Source organism: Natrix helvetica (genome assembly GCF_964273705.1).
Source record: "Natrix helvetica genome assembly, chromosome: 2".
Taxonomy (NCBI): domain Eukaryota; kingdom Metazoa; phylum Chordata; class Lepidosauria; order Squamata; family Natricidae; genus Natrix; species Natrix helvetica.
Genome location: NC_138552.1, coordinates 249,369,101 through 249,393,001, shown reverse-complemented (window position 1 = coordinate 249,393,001; position 23,901 = coordinate 249,369,101). Strand labels below are relative to the sequence as shown.

The window sequence follows — 23,901 nt, the reverse complement described above, 5'->3', positions numbered from 1 at the left end:
ATATCATTTGAATCTTCCTGAAGCTAGGATTGGAGCTGCTGGAGAGAAGGAGGGGGTGAGTCACAAGACAAAGACACTGAGGTGGGGGCCCTTAAACTCCATATCATTTGAATCTTCCTGAAGCTAGGATTGGAGCTGCTGGAGAGAAGGAGGGGGTGAGTCACAAGACAAAGACACTGAGGTGGGGGCCCTTAAACTCCATATCATTTGAATCTTCCTGAAGCTAGGATTGGAGCTGCTGGAGAGAAGGAGGGGGTGAGTCACAAGACAAAGACACTGAGGTGGGGGCCCTTAAACTCCATATCATTTGAATCTTCCTGAAGCTAGGATTGGAGCTGCTGGAGAGAAGGAGGGGGTGAGTCACAAGACAAAGACACTGAGGTGGGGGCCCTTAAACTCCATATCATTTGAATCTTCCTGAAGCTAGGATTGGAGCTGCTGGAGAGAAGGAGGGGGTGAGTCACAAGACAAAGACACTGAGGTGGGGGCCCTTAAACTCCATATCATTTGAATCTTCCTGAAGCTAGGATTGGAGCTGCTGGAGAGAAGGAGGGGGTGAGTCACAAGACAAAGACACTGAGGTGGGGGCCCGCGCGCCTAACGGCGCGCGAATCATATATCTATAAACCAAAATAGCAATAATACATTCTGGATTAGTGTGTTTGAGATTGTGATTTTATTTATTTCAAAATGACTGGCTTAGTTCAATGTAATAGCTGTTTTGCACCTGTCTTTCGCAGTACTCTTTTCAAATTTGGATACTGTCCCCTTTGTAAACAAATTACGAGTCTACATAGGCAGATTACCTATCTAGAATCTGTAATCTGTGCTCTCCAAGCAGAAACTAGGTGTCTGCGTCAGCCATTCCACTCTATGGTGAAGCCACACTATCAGCCCCCTCTACCACAAAGATCTTGCAGGAGAAGAGCTGTCTGGACAACTGTGGGATCTGGCAGGTTGAGAGCTGTGAACCATAAACCCAAAGCTTTTGCTGTGACCCAGCAAAACAGATATAGTGCCCTTGCTGACCTTAATGGGGACACTAAAGAGATAGGTCAAGGCAGTTGTGATAATGATGACTCAAATAAGCAGGGGATCGTGGTCCAAAACGAAGAACTTTCTTCGGAAAGGCGAAAAGGGGAACCAGGTATCACACATCAGTCGCAGAAGAAGATCAAGGTATGTAAAAAGAGAAGTCACCTTCTGGTTGGTGATTCAATCGTAAGAGATGTTAATTTAGGAGAGGATACGGAGGTTTTAAAAGAGGTCAGGTGTCTGCCAGGTGCTACTGCCAGCAGAGACAAGAGGCGTATTCTTAAGATAGTCAAGAATGCAAGTAAGGACTGTGACGTTGATGCTATTATACATCTTGGCACTAATGATCTATCCCAGAAAGATGTACTTTCTGTGCAGAATGATTTCCAGAACTTGGGGTATGAACTTAATAGTATAGGTTGTAGGCTTATCTTTTCAGAGGTTTTACCTGTATATAAGGAACAAAAAGGGAAGGGCCAGCGTGTAGCAGAGTTTAATGTTTGGCTAAAGGAGTGGTGTAAAAGGGAAGGCTTTGGTTTTATTAGTCATGAAGCCTGTAGCTGGTCTAATGAAAAACTGTACAAAAGAGATGGGTTGCACCCATCCAAGAAAGGAACTGAGTTACTTGGCATTAAATTCACAGATTTTCTTGATAAACATTTAAACTGAAGAGCGGGGACAGAGAATTAATAGATACAGAACATCTCTGTCCCCAGCAAACTAAAATTCATAGGGTTATAAATGCATGTAACATAGATGTGTGTGTGGGTAAGATTATCACTCCTGCTGTCAAGCAAAACCAAGCATGTAATAGTGATTGTCATACCATGTGCATGAATCACACAAGTGGCAAGAAAATAGGGGCAGTCAGGCATAATACAGGTTATGTAGACAGTAAACACAAGGTCAATCAAAATGGACTCAAATGTCTATATACCAATGCACAGAGCATGAGGAATAAACAGGGAGAATTAGAAATTCAAGTAAAAGAGGGCAGATATGATATTATTGCCATTACAGAAACTTGGTGGGATGAAACTGACAAATGGAACATACAGCTAGAAGGATTTAAATTATTTAAAAGAAATAGACCAAATAAAAGAGGAGGTGGAGTTGCACTATATATAAGAAATAACTATGTCTCTACAGAAATAGAGCACAACAATAATGAGAACTATCTTGAATGCATTTGGGTCAATATTAAAGGTTGTGGGGGAAATGACATTGCCATAGGTCTATACTACAGGCCACCCAACCAAGCAGAGGAAGAAGATGAACTCTTTGCTAGTCAGCTAACTAAGGTATGTAGGAAGCACACCACAATAGTAATGGGAGATTTTAACTACCCTGACATCAACTGGGAAACAAACTCTGCACCAAGTGGAAGATCCAACAGGTTCCTAACAAACCTAGCAGACAACTTTGTTTTCCAAAAAGTAGAGAAGGAAACAAGGGGATCGGCCATACTGGACTTAATTCTCACTAACAGAGAGGAAATGATAGAAGGTGTTGAAGTCATAGGAACCCTGGGGGCAAGTGACCATGCAATATTGGAATTCAACATTATCCAAACACAAGTAGTAGAACAAAGTCAAACTAGAGTCTTGGACTTTAAGAAAGCTAATTTCAATAAACTTAGAGAGAGCTTGGGAAAAATTCCATGGATGAGAATCCTCGAGGGGAAAACAACTCAAGAAGCTTGGGAAATTTTGAAAAATGAGATTAGAAAAGCCCAGTCTAACACAATACCAATGAAGAAGAAAAACAACAGCTCCCAAAAGAAACCAGCATGGCTGCATAAACAACTATCTGACAAACTGAAAGACAAAAAAAGTAAGTATAAAAAGTGGAAGGAGGGGGACATAACTAAGGCAGAATATCAGCAAATAGCCCGAGCCTGTAAAGATGAAGTGAGGAAAGCTAAGGCTCACAATGAAGAAAGGCTTGCCACAAAAGTAAAAATTAACAAAAAAAGCTTCTTCCAACATGTTAAAAACAAGAAAAAAGTTAAGGAAACAATTGGTCCATTGCTAGGAGAAAGTGGCAAGAAGGTGACAAGCAACAGGGAGAAAGCAGAACTATTTAACTCATGTTTTGCATCTGTCTTTACACAAAGGGATAAAACAGTCCAACCTATCAAAAGCAGCACCACAAAATTAGGAACACAAATTGAAATAGGGAAGAAAATGGTAAGTGAGCACCTGTCTACCCTAGATGAGTTCAAATCACCAGGACCGGATGGATTACACCCCAGAGTTCTGAAGGAACTAGCAGACGAGATCTCAGAACCACTGAATTATATCTTTCAGAGATCCTGGAACACCGGGGAACTACCAGAGGACTGGAAAAGAGCTGATGTGGTTCCCATCTTCAAAAAAGGGAAAAAATTAGATCCAGGAAACTACAGACCTATCAGCCTAACCTCAATACCAGGAAAGATTCTGGAAAAAATAATCAAGCAACGAATTTGCGAACACCTAGAAGCAAACAAAGTAATAGCCAAAAGCCAACATGGATTTGTCAAAAACAGATCATGCCAGACTAATCTTATTGCATTCTTTGATAATGTGACAAAATTAGTGGACCAGAGGAATGCCGTTGATATAGTTTACTTGGACTTCAGTAAGGCTTTTGATAAGGTAGACCATAACCTACTACTAGATAAAGTAGAAGAATGTGGGTTAGACAGCATCACCACCAGATGGATTGGTAACTGGCTGACCAACCGCACTCAACGTGTAGTTCTCAATGGAACTGCATCTACATGGAGGGAAGTATGCAGTGGAGTACCCCAAGGCTCTGTTTTAGGCCCAGTACTCTTCAACATCTTCATCAATGATTTGGATGAGGGAATAAATGGGGAACTCATCAAATTTGCAGATGATACCAAGCTGGCAGGAATAGCCAACACTCCAGAAGATAGGCTTAAGATACAGAAGGATCTTGACAAACTTGAACATTGGGCACTATCTAATAAAATGAAATTCAATGGTGAAAAGAGTAAGGTTCTACATTTAGGCAACAAAAACGGAATGCACAGGTACAGTATAGGTGATACCTTACTCAGTAGTAGTAACTGTGAAAGGGATCTTGGAGTCCTAGTGGACAACCATTTAAATATGAGCCAGCAGTGTGCAGCAGCTGCCAAAAAAGCCAACACAGTTCTAGGCTGCATCAACAGAGGGATAGAATCAAGATCACGTGAAGTGTTAATACCACTTTATAATGCCTTGGTAAGGCCACACTTGGAATACTGCATTCAGTTCTGGTCGCCACGATGTAAAAAAGATGTGGAGACTCTAGAAAGAGTGCAGAGAAGAGCAACAAAGATGATTAGGGGACTGGAGACTAAAACATATGAAGAACGGTTGCAGGAACTGGGTATGTTTAGCTTAAGAGAAAGAAGGACTAGGGGAGACATGATAGCATTATTCCAATATCTCAGAGGTTGCCACAAAGAAGAGGGAGTCAAACTGTTCTCCAAAGCACCTGAGGGTAGAACAAGAAGCAATGGGTGGAAACTAATCAAGGAGAGAAGCAACTTAGAACTGAGGAGAAATTTCCTGACAGTGAGAACAATTAATCAGTGGAACAGCTTGCCTCCAGAAGTTGTGAATGCCCCAACACTGGAAGTCTTTAAGAAGATGTTGGATAGCTATTTGTCTGAAACGGTATAGGGTTTCCTGCCTAGGCAGGGGGTTGGACTAGAAGACCTCCAAGGTCCCTTCCAACTCTACTATTGTATTGTATTATAAAGCAGGACTACAGCATGATTTATGGACTACATCTGGCTGAGATATTCAGTTCCTCTTTTTTTCTGAATTTCCTTTCTATTTTAGTGGAAGAAAAATTACTAACTCCGTGCTGGGATAGTAGCAGGTTTATAATATTCAAGTTGTCTGTACTTGCTTTTAGTACATATTTTATCCTATCATATTTGTAAAGCTTCTTTCCACCAGCAGGATAGTTCCTTCATATCCCAAATAATTCCAGCAAGCATTGAAAGTATGGAAGTTGTGACTATCTACTGTATACCAGGACATTATGGCAGGCTTAGCCACTAAGACACATTAAAAAAAAGTTTAGAGCAACCATGTGATTCTCTGCTCCACTGAATTCTTTAGTAAAATCTATTAAAATTATTCTTTCTGTAAATTTTACCACATATTTTAAAACTGAACAATGGCAAGTTTTGTTCAAAGTTTTGATATATATTTATCAACATTCGAAGACTGCATTCATATATATGAGAATATGTGGGTAAAAATATTTTAATAAATAATAAACAATAGTGATAAAGGGTTTGGTAAACTTGTAAAAAATAAATAATAGATCTGTGAATTGTCTTATGAGTCAATAATTAAATCAGTTTGGCGAAGTGTACTAGTAGATCTAACAGCCAGCTTTTTGAATGAGTAAAGTAGATTGGCAAAGATTTACTAATAGTGAAAACAAAATAATCTCTCCCTTTCCTACCCTACAACTCTTCAACTACACAAATGAAAAATGGGAATGGTAATAATAATCAAGAATTGAATTTTTTAATCAGATATCTTGAATTCAAAGTGTACTTTTTTGCATTGCTGATTTAAACTGTAAATAATTGTACATGTAGTCTTGTACTGTTAACTAATATTATACTACTCAGAGAGAATTGTCTTTTGTTTAAACAGTATTGCTTAAAAATTCAATTAATTTATGAGCAACAGTTTTAAAAAAAGGCCTAAAATTACCTTCATACATCTATGTTCATCACTAAATGATATAACATTATGCTAATTTGCATGTGTAATAATTGAATAGTATTTTATATTACCATCAACAGATATTGTCCCTAAAGCAAGATTTCTATCCTGAGAGTTGCAAGCCAATAAAATAGAGCAGAAAAAAAATGGTGGATAGAGATCTGTTTGAAAGTACCAGAATGAAAAGATAAGATTTTTATGAAGTTTTATCAGGTATTTAAATGCTAAACAGTTTTCTCAATAAGTAGTTTATAGGGTTATGTCTAGATCAATTAAGACTGAAAGCACACATCTTTCACCCTAAATGAGTTACTGTACAGTATATATGTTACGGTGAAAGACCGAAATTGGTGAATGTCAACATTCACCGGTGAATGTCGACATTCACCAGATACGCTTGGCGAATGTCCGAAAATACCCTTATCCTCTCGACACCCTTCTATTCGCGGAGTTTTTTTAAAAAAACCTGCGATCCTGCGATCGACATAAAAAAAAAAAAACTCCGCGAATAGAAGACGCTTAAAAGGAAGCGAGGAGCCGAGGTATTAGGGTAAGGGGATTAGGGTAAGGGTGTATGTCCGAAAATACCCTTATCCTCTCGACACCCTTACCCTAATCCCCTTACCCTAATACCTCGGCTCCTCGCTTCCTTTTAAAGGTCTTCTATTCGCGGAGTTTTTTTTTTAAAACCTGCGATCCTGCGATTGACATAAAAAAAAAACTCAGCGAATAGAAGACGCTTAAAAGGAAGCATATCTGCCGAAGTATTAGGGTAAGGGGATTAGGGTAAGGGTGTCGAGAGGATAAGGGTATTTTCGGACATTCACCAAACGTATCTGGTGAATGTCGACATTCACCAGATTTCGGTCTTTCACCGTAACATATATACTATATTCACATATCATTCCAAGATGTAATTACTTGTTTTTAGCTTAAAGTGATATGCAAGTAGGATCAGTGAATAAACTATTAACTTGTTTTAGAGAAGTAAACTACAGATTGTAACAACTATTTGCTATTGGCTTAATCATTATAACTATGAGTCATGGAAGGCTCCCCGCAATCTGGGTTATTCCTAATATGTTTTTTGCCTTGCCAAGTGCTTAACTTATCTACATAGATCTAATATAAGTGCAGTTAAATGAGGAGAAACAAACTATGACCTGGTCTTACTATACTCATTGTAAGAATTCTGTCATATTTTACAAGAGATGGTTTAGCGTGATATGTGGATGCAGTCACATTTTTAAAAGTTCTAAATCTAGGAGCAATTTAGAAAAAATGCAAAAGAGTTTAGAAGAAAAGGAGGAAAGCAGAGGCTTTGTATGAATCTTTGTATTTAAAGATTATTATTATTTCTCCAATGTTTTCATTATGATTTCTCCAACTTCTGATTATTTTTAGTTACCCAATTCACAGTGTTTATTCAGAATAATTCTATATATGCTATATATATTATTTTGAACTTTGTATATTATAATAATTATGAAGAAAAATGCAATTTCTTGTGTACCACAGCTTTCACCTTGAGTAGGACTATTACTTCTAGGATGCAAAAATCCAGCTACGAAGGCAAAAAAAGATCATTCTTCTATATTTTTACTGTCATCCAGGAGTCATCTGAATTTTTACAGTTCATATCAGAGTCCCAAGCTTGGTAGAAGAATAAATGTGCAAGAAATATTGTTAATTTCTAATTTACAACAGACTGTCCTTTCAAAATAATAACCTAATATAAATGACATATACTCATAGATACTTGAATTTTTCATAATAAAGTAGGTCCTTTGGTTGGTCTGTTTTGCAGTAAAAATGAATGACATTCTATATCATTAGATTTTGGATTTCTTGATTGTGGAGCAGAAAATCCATGAACTGTCTTCTTCTGTTGATGGAAATTGTTAATATAGCTGGCAATAAGTAGAGTAATCTCAAGGATCTGAAACAAAATGCATGCAATTAATAGTAATGATACATCTAGAACACCTTTAATAGACCTAATTGTCTAACTCAGTGGTGGGCAACCCGCGGCTCAGGAGCCACATGCGGCTCTTTACACCCTTTAATGCGGCTCTTCTGTGTGCCAGGTGCCCGCTCCCCTCCCTCCTCTCGGGCTTCGGAGGGAAGCTTCTGCAAAAGCCCGGGCGAGTGACAACCAATTTTGGTCCTATGACTGCAGAATGCTGCAAACTACCATAAATGCAGGCCAGTTGTTGAGTGTTTCAAATGTGATTGGAACACTCAACAAGGTGACCACAGTGTGTGTGTGTGTGTGTGTGTGTGTGAGTGAGTGAGAAAGACAGACAGAGAGAGGAACAGAGAGAGGGAGTGAGGGAGGGAATCAGAGAGAGACTGACAGACAGACAGACAGACACACACACACAGAGAGACAGAGGGGGAGGGAGGGAGAGAAAGATAGACAGAGAGACACACACAGAGTGAGTGATTAAGTGAATGAGTGAGAGACAGACACACCCACATACACAGAGTGACAGAGAGAGAGGAAGGGAGGGGAGAGAGACAGAGGGAGAGACAGAGACAGACACACACACAGAGTGAGTGAGAGACAGACAGACACACACACACACAGAGTGACAGAGATGGGGGAGGGAGGGAGAGAGAGACAAAGAGCCAGAGAGAGAGAGAGAAAGAAAAAGAAAAAAAGAAAAAGTGGGAGAGAGAGATGAAATTAAAAACAACAACATACAAACCTGACTTACTCAAACTATCCAAGGAAATGCAAGGCCAATGTTCACATTAGTGGTTGTGACTTTGTCAGTCAATGTCAGGATGTAATTTTCTCTACATTGTAAGGCAAATTTTACGGAATTTAACGTTATTGATAAATAATATCGTTCTAAAGTTTTTGTTTTATTAGTTGTGTTATTTGTATCCTCCCGACCTATGTGGATACTTGCATGCAGAATATTCTCAATAAAAACTTATTGAAACTAAAAACAGTGTACCATCCTATGTATTTTCGGTTTTAAAAATGTGGCTCTCAAAGTAAATTTCAATCGTGGTTTTGGCGAGATTTGGCTCAGTTGAAAAAAAAGGTTGCCCACCACTGGTCTAACTGAACTACACTGAATGGGGAGCACAAAGTAGAGTGTGTCTTAAAGTTCCAATTCAACACTTTCTCCAGTGCATTGATAATATTGTTGTCCAAGTGTATCCATCAATCAAAGGATATGAAGGAGGGGATATGGTGCCTTTGCACCAGTTGATGTAACTAGCTACAGAAGTGGTATCAGCTTTTCTTGTTGTAAATGCCTCCACCCAATTGGAAAACTTGCTTTTGCATTTTGAAAATGATATTTCAATAAAGATCAGGAAACACTGTTATAGGTCAAAAGGATTTTTATAATACTGTAAGCGAGAAGACAACTCAGAATATATCTGACAGAGGTTATTTTCCTAAACATTCTTGATTCTATCTTCTCTCTTCTCATTTTACTTCCATGTATTGCTTTCATAACCATTGTAGCCAATCACAAAATACACATTTAATAAAAGACTAGTTTTAGTCCTTCCTGCACGCTTTTTACAATCCTTCCACTTACCTTTACATTTTGTTTAGGCTTAAGCAAAGGATTAGTTACAGCTATCTAGAGACGTTCTTGAAAATAAAAATGGTGCCAATCGTTTGTTTTGAACCATGCCAACCTTACATGTTAGATGAATGGCATTTTGAAAAACAAAACTTAAAAGTTAACTAAGCAGGGAGATTTTTATGAGTGTTAGATGTCTACTTTTGTTCTATATATGCAATGTTATTTAAAGCTGGTAAACGATTTTGGTTAATATACTAACCTTTGGTTTGGCAAAAGTAAACAAGAGTTTTTCAGTATGCTTCTCTTCTGTACTCATGTTGTTTATCACCAGCATAAAGTCTTCTTGATAACCTCCAAAGGTCACTAGGTTCTTATATAAGTGTGTCATTATTAACCGCTTGGAAGTCCAAAGAAATGATGTTGCATGAAAGAGAGGGAAAAGAAATAAAGAGAGAAAATAATGTCTATTTATTTTCATAGGCATGGCTTTGAACTCAGGAATTAGTTCAATTAGTAGCATTTAGAATGAAAAGCAGAGAGGCAATAACTAATTAAATTCAGCCCTTTTGATTTTAATTAACTATGTTAAACTCTAAATCCATTCCAATGAGACTTATTTTTTAGAACATGTATTTGACATTATAGTCTAAGACATACTTTCTCTAAATAACCCTTTGTAATGGGGTGTGAGAAAAAGCTTGTAGAATAGGAGGAAGAGCCATAGCCAAAACAATGGTTAGATAAGAACAATCTTAGTCCAAAGCAGAAATACAATGTGAGAAAACATCTCAGACTTAACCCTGAGTTCTCTGTAGGGTAAAGGGAGGTGAGTGGTCACATTCATACATGCAAGGTATTGTAATACAGCATATATTAGCATTCCTATGTTAGGGTTCCTTGTCTGGTCTATCTCAAAGGACTGACAACAATATTGCAAATCTGAATTTCCCTCCCGCTTTATATTAAAATTTGTAATTGCCATATTACTACAAGTTTTAAAAAAATCAAGAATATTTTCTAATAGTGACAATCTACCATATTTTTCGGAGTACAAGACACATCTTTTCCCAAAAAAAGGAGGTTGAAATTCTGGATGTGTGAATACAGCATTTTTGGCCTTCCAAAACCCTTCCCCTTCACAAAAATGGACGGGCATAGCCTTTAGGAGGCTTGTAGAGTGCTCCTGGGGGCTGGGGAGGGCAAAAATGAGCAAAAAACGGGCTGTTTTTTGCTCGTTTTTGCCCCCCCCCCCAGCCCTCAGGAGCACTCTACAAGCCTCCTAAAGGCTATGCTTGCCCTTTTTTTGGGAAAATATGGGCCGGTCTTTGCTCATTTTTGCCCCTCCCCCACCACACAGGAACAAACTCTCTCAAACTCTCTGCATGCCCTGTTTTTCACAAAAAATGAAGTGTGCGGAGGATCTGGGAGGTCTGCAGCATGTAAAAACTTTTTAAAAATTTACCTCTTCAAAATCTTGGTGTGTCTTATAATCCTGTGTGTTTATACTCCAAAAAATACGGTAAATCAATGACAACCAGCTGTACAGGATGCTTCCTTTAGCGCACAGTTATAATGTGCTGAATTCTAATTTTATATAAGCTGGTCTAATATTGTAAATAACCTCTTCATTCGTGATAAACCTTTTCATTTGTATATAAAGCATTCAAAGTATTTCCTCCTTACCATGGAGTTGTATTCAAGAATATTAATACCATTTTCAGAAACAGCAAGCCATATCAATGTGCTCTCTGGCGTGGATGCAGTCAAAAGCTAAAAACAAATGAACAACAACAAAAGAAACATACATATAGTACCTACTTAACTGTAGTTATGACATTATATATATTAACAAACTGTTCTACATTTTAAATTAATAACAAATAATGAACAATTCCATAAAAAGAAACTACCTGAAGGTAAGTATATTGGTGTTTCCTCTGGAAATACAAACAATATTACAGAGACATGGTGCATTCCCCTTTTCTGGATGTATTCAGGCAGAGACTAAATAATCACTTGTCACAAATGCTCAAATTTGGATTCTTGCCTCAGTAACCTCAATGGCTTATTCCAACTCTGCTTTTATTACAATCAGATTTTCCTGGTTTTGGACTATTCTATTATGCTCAAACATAAAGTGATATCAAAACGATTAGGTCCTTGGCTTTTTATGTTCTATTCTAATCATAACAATGGAGTGTTTTATCTGTCTGTCTGTCTGTCTGTCTGCATGATAGATAGATAGATAGATAGATAGATAGATAGATAGATAGATAGATAGATAGATAGATAGATAGATAAGGTAAGAAAGCCTGTGCAGTGTATTGATTTAGAAGTAGCCAGAAACTGGGAGACTATAGCTTCCACTCCCATCTTAGGTACAAAGATACTTGGATGACATTCGGCTAGTCCAGTGATGGCAAACCTTTTTTGGCTCGCGTGCCGAAAGCGGGAGCGCAGGGGGGTCGTGCACGGGCGTGCCATACCCATAATGCAATGTGTGGCCCCAGAGCGCATGCGCGCATGACCAGAGCTCCCCCCCCATTTTTTGCATACTTTTTTCACCCTCCCCAGGCTCTAGAGGCTTTATAGGAGCCTGGAGAGGGTGAAATCAGCCTCCCCTCCCAGGTGGCCTTCTGGAGGCTTAAGGAGCTTCCCTGAAATCTCTGGAGCACCAAAAACTGGCCCTATGGGCAAACTGGAAATTCAGGAACTGACTTCCGGTTTGCTCGTAGGATCGTTTTTTGCCCTCCACAGCCTTCAGGGAAGCCTCTGGAGGGCCTCTGAAGGGCTAAAACCGGCCCTGCGAGCAAACCGGAAGTCCGTTCCCAAACTTCCAGTTTGCCCTTAGGGCCTTTTTTTTGTGCTTCGGAGGCTTCAGGGAAGCTCCTGAAGCCTAAGGAGGGGCTCTGGGGGTGCAGGGGATGCTATTTGCGCCCTCCCCAAGCTCCTATAAAGCCTCTGGGGCCTGGGGAGGGCAAAAATGGCCTCAAAAAAAGGCTGAAGTCAGCTGGCCAGTGCGCACATGCGCGCTAGCCAGCTGACAAGGCAACACCTCACGTGCTCTGACAAATGGCTGCACTTGCCCCCTGTGGCATGCGTGCCATAGGTTCGCCATCCCGGGGCTAGTCACTCTTAGCCGTAGGAAGAAAGGAAGAAATGGCAACCCTCTTCTTAAAAACTTGCTAAGAAAACTGGAGAATTGAGCAGATAACGCAGGATGCAATCAGTTTTGCCAATAGCTATATCATTTGGCTGCCTTAGAAGATCATGGCAGCAGTTGTATGCTACACTGGTTAGATTGAACTTTGCAATTAAATACTTTTCCTAGAATAATGATGGACTCGCCCTCACTGGAAGTTTTCCAGTGTGGATGGCCATTCCTGAATTGATTAAAGTGTTGATGCTATTATCATGATCCTTACCAGTTGAATATTTCCTGCTCCATTCAATGCATTTATAAAACCCACATAAGATATTAATAACTAAATGCTTTAATTATTTTAATGACAAGGGTGGAAAGTGCAAGGAAACAGTGTACAGGCAAAGATTTTTTTTTTCTGGTAAAGAAGAAAGTGAACCAATATTTTTCTTACTTTTGCTGCAAACAGCTTGGCACCAAAGAGAGGCCACTTCCGTACCACAGCAAGGTAAATGCGCACACAATCTACAGCAGTATGCCCACGAAGAGCCATCCATTTGGTTGATAATCTCTGGTAAAGCTGTCTTTTAACATGAAGCAAAAGGAGAAAATATAAAATAAAATATGGGATGAAATGAATTATTATTTAACTGTTATGAAATGAAGTACAATATGTATATGTATATACAGTGTCTATGTCTATATATAAAATAGATGGTATTGTTTTGTAACTTTTGGAATTTTGGATTTAATGTGATTGTGGTATGAGATAATTTCCAGCCTACTGGCAATAGAAATGGAAAAAAATCTCTGTATGATGAGAAAATGGAGCAGATAGTAACATGTACCTCTTCCAGTATACAATGTATGTCTTATGTTTTGATGCACAACATTATTTCTTTTACCACTGTATATTCTGAGATTTCAGGCAACAATTACAATAATTAATTACCATAATAAATATAAATATTAAATAAAATAATAGTGTACATTTAATTTGGGTGTTAATCACACGTTTTGAAATAATTTATCCAACTTTTCTAGTCTCTGTCTAAGAAATCAAAATTACTGAAAAAATTAACAGGACCTTTATGTAATTCTATTTGCAGCTTTTAAAACAAATATAAATATTAGTAACATACCTTAACTGTTCTTCTGAACAATTATCTCTGTATCTTTTGGGGTAAAATTTCTCTACAACTTGTTTTAAAGTTTGATTAGATTTTGACAGGGAAGTTACTTGACCTGCTGGAGTTGAGAAAGGTCTTTCAAAATCTCCTATTTCCACCTTGTGGATAAGCAGCGTAAGATAAAAATAGTGAACAAAAAAGTTATTACAAAAGCATTTTAGTACCTCAGCATATTTAAGCATCTACAATCTAATATCTATAATGTAATGTGTATATTCTCAGTAATCTTTTCTCATTGTTGTAAATACATGACTTATTTTTAGAAGCTGAAAGTTTTAGATGCAGAAATTATAAGTGACAGTAGAATTAACTATAAACACTTGGAGTTTGTGGTATTGTGTTGTTTGTGTGAACAGTAACCATCATTTTCTTTAAGTAAAATGAAACTCAGATGAAGGCACTACATTTTTCTTCTGCTCTTGGACTATATAAGACAGAATGCTGCTTTCAAACCAAACAAACACTGAATTTGTGATATGGATCACTAGATGTTGATATATTGCATATCCATGGAGAAACACTTCCAGGCCATTTATATTGTGACCATAGTTCAAACACTATCAGCAATCAAGAGATACTAGTCTGGATATGAACTGAAATACCAATGTTCATACCAATGTTCAGTCTGGATCATCTCTATCCCTCCAGTTATTTTTGAAATAAAATTTTCCCTTTAAGGCAAATTATGTCTGTTTTTAAGCCATTTTCCATTAATTCATAAGACACTGATATATTTCATCATTATTAAATGGGATTCAAATGCATCAGAAAAAGTTAATTTATGGCATGTTAATGTTTCTACATTAAAAGTATTCTGTGAAAAAACACTTTTTCTTCTTAATCACAGTATTTCGCTATTCGGAAAACATCATTCCTCCCTCTGTTTGAAACAGCCTAAAAGTTTAGTACTCCCCATAGACTAGTAAAGCACTCCTTAAAATAATAAAAAGGAGCTTGTTTTTCTTATCAAACTGTCCTTCCCATTTCCTGAACCTTTTTCTTTTTGTTTGCCTAACATATTTTTCTAATGTATACCTCTCATCTTGGCTAGAATTGACACATACTCTAAACATTAAAAACTAAATTAACACAAAATATACATAAAGCATACTTTATAAAAAGCAAGGTGTCAATTTTAGAGTCTCCAGAATTGGAGTAGCATATAAACTAGTAATAAAAAATAAACATTATGTGGGCCAACTCTTAATAAAGGTGGTAAATCTGGAAAATGTTGCTTAGCATTAAAATTAAAACCTATCATTTGGAAATATATTTGAAGATCAATTCAATAGCATCACTGTTTTACTTTCACAGTTTGGCTATTACCAGAAAATAAAATGTTGAATTTCACCTATTTGATAAGGCTTTGATTCAGATTAAAAAAGAATTATTCCAAGCATAAGGCCTAACTTTCCAGAACATAAGAATAACTGATTTATCTATGCTTTATTATATCATAAAAGAAATCTACGTTAAAGGCAGACAACTGGAAAATCACAAACATAATTACCTGGGCCAGAAGTGCTGCCAATTCTAGTGCCAGATCTTTATTTACAGGGAAGAACCCATTTATAATTTGATCATTTGTCTGATACATTAACAGTAGCTTTTCTCTTTCTGTCTCTCCCCGGATTTGTACTGAAAAATAGAGCCTGTGAAAGAAAACAGTGATATGTTAAATGCTGATAATCACATAGTATGTGCAGTATGTGCAGAGAATAAATTATAAGGTATTGAAATATATATAAAGTCAGTTCTAGTAATACACATTTTAAAGACTACTAAAAAGAAGTCTGATCATTTTTAGACTGAATTCATGGAAAATTATGCCCTCTGTAGAAATATCAAAAGAGATAAATTTTAAGACTACAGTGGCACAATTTAACGAAAGAAACATTTTTTAATTATAAAACTTTTATAGGAAAAGAAAATATAAGGTAGCCATGCAGCAGGAAAATCACAAGAAATAAGGCAAGGGAATAAAAAAGGCAACCAAGACAAGGCTAAAATAATAATCTGAATTTCCACGTTCAGCAGGAAATCTCCTTTCTCAGAACACAAGACCAGAAGACTGTAAACAGGAGGACCAGTTTCTATTTGTTTCTCCTTGGTGCACTACCATCTTTGCCTACAAGTTGCTTTCAATGTGGAAATGACCTTCTCCAACGGAATCCAATTAAGCCGGTACCTTTAGTTTCCTCTTTCTGAATTTTTGCACATTCTTATTAGGAGATATGCAAGCTAAGAAAGGAGGATTCTGGTGGATCTTCCTAGATCTTTTGACCTGTTTCTTCCCTTCTAGTTTTTCAAAGAGAAAAAGAGATAAGAGATCAGAAGTATAATGCACTTTGAACGTGCATCTTTTAACATTTTAATAACTAGTGTTATTGCTGAAAGCCTGATCAAAGGCAGGTAAGCAGTCAAGAATCTTAAAATGTAGCTTCATGCAGAAAACAAGATATAAATCTATTCTAAAGTGCAAAGTTTTATACGAATAGAAGATAGATAGAAATTCATTATCTTATACCTATTTTTGTAAGTAAGCCTAACTGTTCTTGTGCCTTCACATTTTCCTGGATGCTGCTCTTTAGAGGCTTGCTCCCATCTAGAAATAATGTCACAGATCTAGAAGGAAAGCCATGAATAATACGTTTATTCCATGAGTGGCCCCATATTGTACATTTTGATTAAAAATTATTTTATTGTGCTGAAAGGATGTTTACTTAAACTTAATTTTGAATAAAGTAAGAACAAGAGGGAATTGTTTTACTGGCTCTTAACAATGTCATGCAAATCAGCTGTGATAGAGTATTACACTCATATTAGAAAATATATATAAATATAAATATATTTTCATTAAAATAGTTGCTTACTTTGATGTTTCCTTGAAGACAATGTTCAATATCTTTGCCGGAAGGATCATCAGTAAATAGGGCAAATCCTGACTGTGCAGGTTTTCTCATTCCTGTATCCTGATTAAGTGTGCTCAAAAATTCTTCAACAGTGGTAGAAGCATCAAATCCAACAACCTGTGCAGACCACATAAATTTTACATCAATTAATTTTGCACCAAACCTGAATATTAGATTTTAAAGTAACAACTACCATGCTGAAACTATGAAAGTAACATGTAGCAGACTGGATTCAAGGATGTTTTACTTCCTACAAAGCACATCTATGTATTCAAATCAGACTGAAAATACAAATATATCAGTAGTGAGATTCAAAAATGTTTACTACCGATTCTGTGGGCATGGCTTTGTGGGTGTGGCAGGGGAAGGATACTGCAAAATCCCTATTCCCTACCCACTCTCAAAATTTCCACTACCGGTTCTCTCTCCAGAACCTGTCAGAACTGGCTAAATACCCCCTCTGAAATATGATATAAACCTAAGGATAATTATACAAAATGTAAAAATAAAAATATGGGTAAAATCAAAGAGACATCTTTTCCAAAATAGCACCACCTGAGTCCTACAATTACAATTACATATACAGATTCCATTGTAAAGCCATAGACAATGAACCAATGAATAATAAGATTTCGAGTCTACATTAACTGAAAAGTATATTACTGAGCCTGTGTGAACTTTCTTCCTCCTGTAGATATATCCTATATTTGCTTCTTATTGTACTTGCTTGGTTGCAATGGATTTAACTTGGCTAGATGAAATCACCAATGCTCTGATTGGAAGCTTCAGAAGAAAGAAATTATGTCTACTACAAACACCACACACAATCACTAGAGCTAATTATCTGTCTTCTGAAGACCACACTAGCCTTCACAGTAACATTCAGAAATCTTCAATACCATAAAACTGTCAGGCCTGTAATTCTGTTCCTTTTAGGATCTTTGGCCTGCCACATAATTAAAACATATATATATTATGCTGTTTCATTGGTATAGTAGTTGGGAGGGGGGAATAGAAAGGAGTAGGATTGTGGAATGTATTGTTATGAATTTCTTAGAAGCTCAAGGTCGTCTTTTGTCTCCGCACCTCGACATCTGGCCGGAAGAAGAGGGGTGTACATGCCAGCGTGGAAGATGAAGATTGGACCATGTGATGAATTATGGGGTGTGGGGAAAAATGATGAACTTTTAACTGGGTGAATTCACCGGATGTACATTAGAGTTGAAATTCACCAGCTTAATGCCAACATGCCTGTCTTATTAAATTGGAGTTTTAAGGACTACTTTGCCTTGGACAATGATTTAATTCTGCATGATATTTGGAACGCTGACAAAAACAACTGCACATAACACCAAAACCAACACGGATAATTTATTATAAATTGCTACAAATTGTTTTTCTAATAAAATGTACATTCATTTTATATGGTCAATTTTTATTTACTGAATAAAAATGTGCACATATAAACATGCATTCAGATTGAAAACTATCTGTTTATCAGTAAGGAGGCAATTAAACCTTGAAATCTTTAAATATCTCTGGCATTTGTGATTTTATCTTCCCATTATAATTTTGATTATTTTATGCTTAATTCTACCTGGTATATGCCATTCATGAAATGTACTGGAATGCTAAAAGGCAAGGAGTGATGGTAGGGATTTCTTAGAAGTGTTGAAAGAATTTCCATTCTTGATGGTCTGGCTTCCCTGTCACCATTCTGTTGTGTTCTTTCTACGCATCGTTGACAATAAATTGCGTATTTTCCAAATTCAGTCCTGTAAACACAAAGCTAGTCTTTATGGCTTCATATTTTAAAACAGATTTTAAATGATCATGTTAATGTTTAAAAGTATTTAATATGTCATAGTACAGATCTGTGGATTATATACGTGAATTTAGATTTGATATACAGAGTTCCAGACTAGCATAAAGACATCCTCTATAACAGTGTTTCTCAACCTTGGCCACTTTAAGATGTCCGGACTTCAACTCCCAGAATTCAACTCCCAGCAAATGCTGGCTGGGGAATTCTGGCAGTTGAAGTCCGGACATCTTCAAGTGGCCAAGGTTGAGAAACAGTGCTCTATAAGTACTTTGCAAATGTGCTGAAGAATTGGGTGTTGGGTTTTTTTGCAAGCTATTAACTCATGTCTTTTAAATTGTTTGCTTGCTGAAGCAATGAGAACAAGTATTATCTTTTTTTAAAGCCAGATTGAAGCAGGGAAAATGAGATAAAGTTTTGTTAGAAATTCAAAAGTCAGAATAAATTTATTTTTAGAAATCTGTCCTTCAAACTGAAGACTAACATAAAGGCTAGAAGTCAGGACAAAGGTAGAGCTAAACTGGGGAATCTATTGGTTAACAGCCTTAACCAAAATATGAATGGAATAACTTCATCTTTCTTGTGAACTATGGATTAACTGTTTATTGAATATCTCCTCTCTTTTAACAGAGAATGGTGTCAAGAAAAAGCCAGCTAAATTTCATTCTAGTATTATTTTTTCAAGAGATATATTATTAAATATTTTGTACCTTTCCTAATCTCTTAAAACATAGCTGTGAAATACAAAACAGTAATTCAAAATGCTGTACCAGCTCAAAGGTAGATGGTACCGCTGGGCCATATTAACTAATGGTGCTACTTGCCAATGCAAAGATTTGCATTTTTAGAATAGCCTTTGGTTTTGGAAAGGGGGGCAACATTGGGGCCCCTTAAACTTTTGTACCTTAGGCTAGTGCCTACTTAGCCTTAGCCATAAGCTGGTCCTGCCTCAACCAGCCTACCAAATTTCCAATTTGGAGCCCAAGTTGGATTTTAAATGTGAAAAAAAGAATGCTGATAGCATTCGAGGTTATTTCACTGAGGTCACAATAATAATTAAACTGCTATATGTGCAGTGGTGGGATTCAGCCAGTTCACATCATTTCGGGAGAACCAGTTGTCAACTTTCTGAGCAGTTTGGTGAACTGGTTGTTGGAAGAAATCATTAGGGAAGAGAACTGGTTGTTAAATTATTTGAATCCCACCACTGTATATGTGATAATGTTTTATGTTTCTATGTTACATTGCATTCCAACATTTCAGTAATAAAAAGCAATTTTCAGATTTCAGTCATTTTATTCTTCATAATATATACCTGGAATCTGCATTCTTCTTCAAATGAAGTTTGATGACCCAAAGAAATGGGTGTTGTGGGAGGAAGAGTCCAACACAGAGGGCTAAAAGCTGCCAGGCCTAGTCAAGAAAGAAAAGCAGAATCATTGCCTATAGTTTCTCCCAGGATGAAATTGTCTTCAAGCAAAGTAAATAATAGACACCAACCTCTGGGAATCCTACTTAAAGACATTAGTTTTGTGTATACTTTTGTAAGATTAGAGTGAAGATAAACAAAATCAGACAATAGACAGGAGAATACAATAGAAAGGGAAAGGGAAAATTGGTAGATACATAAAACTCAGATAATGCAAACTCCCAAGTCTAGTGTTAGAAATATGATATGTATTTGTTTTAACAGTTGTTTTGACAATCCAAAACTAGTTGTTACATATTATATAGTAGTATAATTAATCACAAATTCCCAGTTTAATTACATTCTTCAAATGAATGTAATATATGTTGAATTAATATAGCCAAGCCTCAGTCAAAACAACTTTTAAATGGCAATATTGCATTCACACAGTACGTTTGGGCCCAATTCACTTTTTCATAGGTTTTCTATCCTTCAGCTTAATGACAGATAATAGAAAAAACAGTATATAACAACCGGAAAGGAAAGTGACATTACGGAATTATCTGGAATGAAACATCTTTGGAGATGAAACTAGCTTACTTACTATTTAAGAGAAGAAGTAATACAATTAAGAAAGTAAGAGCAGACTATTTTTTAATCACATTCTATTGTACATTTTTAGTGTTCTTATTGCATACTCTTTTATTAAAAAAACTATACCATCCATCCTCAGTATAGGAGTGATAGATATTTGCTGTACTATGTTTAGCACCTGAACTGGCCCTATTTGATTTGGTGGCTGCCGTCTTCTTGTCTGCTTTATCAACTGACAACAGATTTCATTCTGAAGCTCTGGGTGGGTGAGACAGACTTGCAATGCACTTTGAGCCAAAGACACGTGGTAGTCAATAGCAGGGGAATCCACAGCAGCATTGATAAACAACTGGCACGTCTAGAAAAAAAGCATAACACAGAGGAAATTCAGTTGTGTATTTCAAATTTCAAAGTGCTACATCAACTCTGATTTCATCATATTAAGAAACCAATTACTCAAACACTTTGAATAATTGGTCCATATCAGCGGTAGATAACAAGTACCTATTGGCTAGAAACGAACACTGAAAAAAGTGTTCCTTGTCTTTTACTATCATGGTGGCTAGCAGCTAATGCTACCCTTTTGTTTTATTCCCACCAGATTTAGAGAATGGTGAGAAAACAAATCCATTTCTACTGGCTCAACTAAGATCAGTTGCTATTTAAGTTCCTCACCTCCCTGGATCATACAATTACCTTATGCAGTGTTGTCATATTTGTTTATTGAGAATTATATTGTCCATCCTGATTGACAGTGACTGAGGCTTTTCACATTAGTACTTCCTCATCTGTTTGTCACAAATATAATAACTGAAGTACACTCTTATTAAATATGGATTATGTTCATAATAAGGGAGATAGTTTGGTGTAGTGGTTAATGTGCTGGCCTAAAAATGAGGAGACTGTGAGTGCTAGTTCCACCTTAAGCATGAAAGCTGTTGAGCCAGTCACACTCTCTCAGCCTGTCTCCCCATCTCCCCCATTACACAGGTTTGTTGTTGTGGGACAATCGATGAAGAGGAAAGTATTATGAATATTTGCCACTTTGAGTTACTTATAAAGTACTAAAGGTGGAATAAAAATAAAATAAATCACATTCAGCAGTTGCATTAGTTACAGTGTAGTCTGTAGTCTGTACTTATTCAAATTAAGTATAATACTTATTCAAAACTAAAACTTGGCCTTTAATAACTATCCTTTCACTGTCTTGAGTATGACAAAAAATTGCCAAAACAGAATTTCCTTTTTAGATATGGAACACTCTCACTGTGGAAAGTTGTCAAAAATTATCTTTAGAAATATAGGAATGAAAGGTTCTACATTTAGGCAAGAAAAATGCACAGGTACAATATAGGTGGTATCTTGCTCAATAGTAATGACTGTGTGAGGGATCTTGGAGTCCTAGTGGATAACCATTTAAAAATGAGCCAGCAGTGTGCAGCAGCTGCCAAAAAAGCCAACACAGTTCTAGGCTGCATAAACAAGGGGATAGAATCAAGATCACGTGGTGTGTTAATACCACTTTATAATGCCTTGGTAAGGCCACACTTGGAATACTGCATTCAGTTTTGGTCACCACGATGTAAAAAAGATGTGGAGACTCTAGAAAGAGTGCAGAGAAGAGCAACTAAGATGATTAGGGGACTGGAGACTAAAACATATGAAGAACGGTTGCAGGAACTGGGTATGTCTAGTTTAATGAAAACAAGGACTAGGGGAGACATGATAGCAGTGTTCCAATATCTCAGGTTGCCACAAAAAAGAGGGAGTCAAACTATTTTCCAAGGCACCTGAGTGTAGAACAAGAAGCAATGGGTGGAAACTAATCAAGGAGAGAAGCAACTTAGAACTGAGGAGAAATTTCCTGACAGTTAAATTAATCAGTGGAACAGCTTGCCTCCAGAAGTTGTGAATGCCCCAACACTGGAAGTCTTTAAGAAGATGTTGGATAGCCATTTGTCTGAAACGGTATAGTGTTTCCTGCCTAGGCAGGGGGTTGGACTAGAAGACCTCCAAGGTCCCTTCCAACTCTGCTATTGTATTGTATTGTATTATTATGATCATCTTTCAGCATCTAAAAGCCAAAGTTGAATTTTACAGTGGAACTCTGAACCTTTGCTTAAAACAGAACTTCCCTTATGCAATTGCTAGTAAATGCATTCTGGATGGTTACTTCAAAAATATTTGGATTTTTATTATTTAAGGTTCTTTACACATTTATCTTTGGATGTACTACACATCTAATATTTGCAAGACTGTGGGACCTGTGGCATCTGGAAACTAGCCCTAGTCAACAAACGAGTCCCACCCACGAAAATTGACACTGGACCCAGAACAACACAGGATGCCACCACCAATCACCCTGACCAGACTCAAACCCAAACCCATCCCATAGACAAAATGCAACCACCATCCAGAAGCCAAACCACGGCGGCATCACCAACTGCTGCACCACCCTCCGACCCCCACACAAAGCAAACTGACACACGCCATGAACACATGGCCAGACTGCAAACTCGGAGCCAAACCAAAGCCCAGGATGTTACACCACAGCCATCTGCTCAGGACATTACATCACAGAACTCAGGAGGTTACAACGCAAAGGCTCAGGATGTTACAACGCAGCCAACCCCCAAGAGGTTGCAGCATAGGACTCAGGATATCACTACACTAGAGCTCAGGATGTCATCACACAGCCAGGTCATTACAACACAAAAGACTAATGGGCACATAGCTAGTACCACAGCCACACAGGATGCTACGAAACAGCCGAATAATCTGCATACATCAACTCCATCAACTAATCAAGATGTAACAACACAACCCGCTTACAGCAACAAAGCCAGCACTCCACACACTCACACCAATATTTATAGAAAGACGGCAGCTCCAATCACGCTTTGCTTGCACAAGCATGAAGCCGAAGGCACCAGCCTGAAGATGGCGAGTGGGACCTTGTCGAAAACGTCGCCAAGATACTCTCAATCTTACACGGGAAAAGACCCAAATACGCCAAGACCTGCGCGCGCACACACACACACACACATGTCATAACTTACTATGATTAAGTGGCTGAATATTTAAATTGGATATTTTAAAGGAAAAATTCTGTAAAAGTCATTACTGAAAAGGAAAAGTTATGTCATGCTTACCTTGAATAATTTTATGGCTTCTGTTTGCAGCGCCTCTGATGGAAGGGTTGTAAGAGGAGAAGTAATTCCGTCTTTGCTATGACAAAGAGTGGGATGCCTCCAGATTTGAGAAGCTGGAAATTAAAAATGGGGCCAGAACAAATTACTACACATACTCATGTACTACTTAAAAGTTCTCAGTTAAAATATAATGGTAGAGTGACCTATTAAAGTATTCCGCCTCAAAACTTTGCAAACTCTTAAATAGTGTCATTTCGGTTGATCCTATTGACACAATTGCCTTATAAAAGAAATTTGATTTTCTTCCTCTACATCAATGCTATACATGCTTTAGAGAAGCTGATCTC

The 23,901-nt window shown here is 37.3% G+C and overlaps 1 protein-coding gene across 4 annotated transcripts in view; it reads right to left on the bottom strand.

Moving 5' to 3' along the window:
• Window positions 1–6,572: 6,572 nt before the first annotated feature.
• Window positions 6,573–23,901, bottom strand: part of PLEKHH2 (pleckstrin homology, MyTH4 and FERM domain containing H2) — a 61,693-nt gene continuing 44,364 nt past the window's right edge. The window contains exons 20-31 of one of the 4 annotated variants that reach the window (XM_081944703.1): window positions 23,555–23,667; window positions 20,581–20,760; window positions 19,716–19,813; window positions 18,176–18,353; window positions 16,540–16,695; window positions 16,194–16,291; window positions 15,177–15,318; window positions 13,619–13,764; window positions 12,931–13,060; window positions 11,018–11,104; window positions 9,594–9,731; window positions 6,573–7,719 (exon numbers count right to left, since the gene is read on the bottom strand). In XM_081944703.1, coding sequence (XP_081800829.1) covers window positions 7,549–7,719; window positions 9,594–9,731; window positions 11,018–11,104; window positions 12,931–13,060; window positions 13,619–13,764; window positions 15,177–15,318; window positions 16,194–16,291; window positions 16,540–16,695; window positions 18,176–18,353; window positions 19,716–19,813; window positions 20,581–20,760; window positions 23,555–23,667 — 1,637 coding nt within the window. In that variant the 3' untranslated portion in view covers window positions 6,573–7,548. The remainder of the gene's footprint in view (window positions 7,720–9,593; window positions 9,732–11,017; window positions 11,105–12,930; window positions 13,061–13,618; window positions 13,765–15,176; window positions 15,319–16,193; window positions 16,292–16,539; window positions 16,696–18,175; window positions 18,354–19,715; window positions 19,814–20,580; window positions 20,761–23,554; window positions 23,668–23,901) is intronic. The other 3 variants (XM_081944702.1, XM_081944701.1, XM_081944704.1) reach the window with 3 other exon arrangements.